The sequence below is a fragment of the Limulus polyphemus genome, unplaced genomic scaffold, assembly GCF_000517525.1.
Source record: "Limulus polyphemus unplaced genomic scaffold, Limulus_polyphemus-2.1.2 Scaffold6044, whole genome shotgun sequence".
Lineage (NCBI taxonomy): Eukaryota > Metazoa > Arthropoda > Merostomata > Xiphosura > Limulidae > Limulus > Limulus polyphemus.
In genome coordinates, this window is record NW_013671654.1 from 5,989 (window position 1) to 9,221 (window position 3,233).

At 33.9% G+C, this 3,233-nt stretch overlaps 1 protein-coding gene across 1 annotated transcript in view; it reads left to right on the forward strand.

Annotated features, from left to right (window-relative positions):
- Nucleotides 1-876: 876 nt before the first annotated feature.
- LOC106473285 overlaps nucleotides 877-3,233 on the forward strand; it is a gene marked incomplete at its 5' end in the record, with an annotated part of 24,367 nt that continues 22,010 nt past the window's right edge. Inside the window, 3 exons of the mRNA XM_022401747.1 lie at nucleotides 877-1,051; nucleotides 1,967-2,092; nucleotides 2,397-2,560. Of these exons, the coding sequence (XP_022257455.1) occupies nucleotides 877-1,051; nucleotides 1,967-2,092; nucleotides 2,397-2,560 (465 nt within the window). The remainder of the gene's footprint in view (nucleotides 1,052-1,966; nucleotides 2,093-2,396; nucleotides 2,561-3,233) is intronic.

Genomic DNA, 3,233 nt, shown 5'->3' on the forward strand with positions numbered 1-3,233 from the left:
CTAGGTTTATCAGATACAGTATGTTACCTGGGTTTATCAGATACAGTATGTTACCTAGGTTTATCAGATACAGTATGTTACCTAGGTTTATTGGATACAATATGTTACCTAGGTTTATCAGATACAATATGTTACCTAGGTTTATCAGATACAATATGTTATCTAGGTTTATCAGATACAGTATGTTACCTAGGTTTATCGGATACAATATGTTACCTAGGTTTATCAGATACAGTATGTTACCTAGGTTTATCAGATACAGTATGTTACTTAAGGTTATCAGATACAATATGTTATCTAGGTTTATCAGATACAATATGTTACCTAGGTTTATCAGATAGAGTATGTTACCTAGGTTTATCAGATATAATATGTTACCTAGCTCTACTATTCTGCTGTCTTCCTTTGTTATTCTCTTCTAATATTTAGCTCTACTGTTCTGCTGTCTTCCTTTGTTATTCTCTTCTAATATTTAGCTCTACTGTTCTGCTGTCTTCCTTTGTTATTCTCTTCTAATATTTAGCTCTACTGTTCTGCTGTCTTCCTTTGTTATTCTCTTCTAATATATAGCTCTACTGTTCTGCTGTCTTCCTTTGTTATTCTCTTCTAATATTTAGCTCTACTGTTCTGCTGTCTTCCTTTGTTATTCTCTTCTAATATTTAGCTCTACTGTTCTGCTGTCTTCCTTTGTTATTCTCTTCTAATATTTAGCTCTACTGTTCTACTGTCTTCTTTTGTTATTCTCTTCTAATAGAGAAGACCAGAAAGTAGAGGGACTCTTAGGGGGAAAATTGTTCATTTCGGTTTTTCTGACCCATTTTATTTTTTCTTGCAACTCTAATTTTTCTGTATCAAGTTTTTTCATTTTCCAAACAGTGTGATTCTGGTGCCTCATTTTCCAAACAGTGTGATTCTGGTGCCTCATTTTCCAAACAGTTTGATTCTGGTGCCTCATTTTCCAAACAGTGTGATTCTGGTGCCTCATTTTCCAAACAGTGTGATTCTGATGCCTCATTTTCCAAACAGTGTGATTCTGGTGCCTCATTTTTTAGTAAATATAGTGACATAAATAATATTTTGTGAGTCGAGTAATAAATTACAGCATTTCTAAAAGTTAATTTATATTTATAGAAACCTTACTTGGTCATTTTAAGGTACAAGAAATAGGATTTTTTTTTTTTATGTAATGTAATGAAAGACGTATTAATATACATCCTTGTCAACAGTACTAAATTTGTGGGCTAGTTATTAAAACATCTTTTATCAGACATAGCCAAAGAATCAGTATTGCTAAAATTTAAAAAGTGGGAGTTTTCAGTATTTCTTAAGAGTTTTGGAATTGTAAACCTACATCTCATTATTCGACTGTCACAAACTGTTTGAAAGAAAACATAGAAACATGGATTTGTAAAGACATGACAAAAAAATAACTTGATGATGACAATCTTTACACCTGTAGTTAAGCCTAAAAGGCATGAAAAATTGCAGAAAAAGATAGTAGCAATAAAGTTAAATGAGCACAAAATATTATATATATATATATTGTTAAGATTAGTCTTGTGAAACCTGAAACCCACAAATTAAATATACTCAACTTGGCTGAATTGTCCTTTGTTTTCTAGTTTGTTATTTGACCCTGAAATTGGCTAATCTGTGTTGTTTAGTGATTAAATTTTAATATATTTTCAGTGTTGTGCATCTAAGATTGTCTTATTGATGAATATACTGAAGATCACTTTGTCTTATTTTTGCTGGTGATTGAAAAATGCACTGTCTGTATGTTGTATGTACACATTTGGGGTTTTGGTTAGATCTTTTCTGTTTAGATGACTTGAACTCAAATTTATAAAGTAACCTAAGAAGCTAAAAAGGTGCTTATAAATTGTTATATTATGACACAGTGAACTGGTCTGAGTCTTTTAGGATGTATGTGGCCAGTATGAATCAATTTATTAATTGTCTGTAGCTCTGGATGAGGAGGAGCAGGAACTAGCCACAACTGTTCTGACCTGTGAAGGGGACTTGGATGATCCAGCTTTTCCTTACCGATTACATTATCTAGTGTGTAAATTGCAGACTCTTATCTCAGATGGTAAGTAAACAATATTATACCATTTATTACTGTTTTCTTTTAGTTTTTATTGCTTCAAATCTAATTAAAAAAAAGAAATTCTTTGAATTGCTTATTACAATTTTCATGTTTAGTTTATAAATTTAAGGTAAGTTATTTAAACTGCAGTGACTTGAGCATATTAAAATCTAGAATACAGAAGGCTCCCTCTTTGTTTACTAAGTATCGTTGCTCTTAAATTACACAGTTTGTTATGTATTGTAATTTGTAATGTAGTTGACTTTTGAGATTTGAAACTGATCACTTTTGTCAACATCCACCTTAGAGGAGAAGCCATTTCAAGTGACGAAGGTGGAACCGTGGAACAGTGTACGTGTTACATTTAGTATCCCACGAGGAGCAGCCCAGAGGCTACGTCAGTTAGCCCAAAGAGGAGATCATGTCTTGAGGGATCTTGGCATCTTGTCTGTGCAAATAGAAGGAGACCAGGTAGGTACAGTACTTATTATTTCACATGTTGCAGAACTGTGTTGTGCTTTGTAAAATTCAGTCTGTTCAGCAACTTTACCTTTCATGTATTTACAAGATCATCAAGTATTAGGTCATCAAGAAATTAATGTCGCTTTTTTTAAATGAAATAGTCTACATCCTTATCAATGATGCTTTTCCATCATACAATCAGGTTGTTAATGCCCTGATTAAAAAATCACTTGGCTTTGAAGCAAAAAACATGTTGATATCCTCTTTAACACCTTCCACATTTTCCCATTAAGATGGTGTTGCAGCGAACAAGAAAGATGGTAATCTGATGGTGCCATATCTGGAGAATATGGTGGGTGGGGGAGAACTTCCCAACCCAACTCCATAATCTTGTGTTGCATCAAACGTGCCACATGTGGACGTGCATTGTTGTGGAGAACAGCTTTCCAATTGATGAGTGAAGGGTGTTTCTTATGAAGGGCTTGATTTAAAAGTTCCAGTTGCTAACTATAGATCTCTGCATTGACAATTTGCTGTGGTCTGAGAAGTTCGAAATGCATAACTCCTTTCATATCCCACCAAATGCAAAGCATCACTTCCTGCGAATGGAGTCCAGGTTTTGGGGTCGGAAGTGGTTTTTGTCTAGGACTGAGCCATTGTTTTTGGCCTTTAATATTAGCAT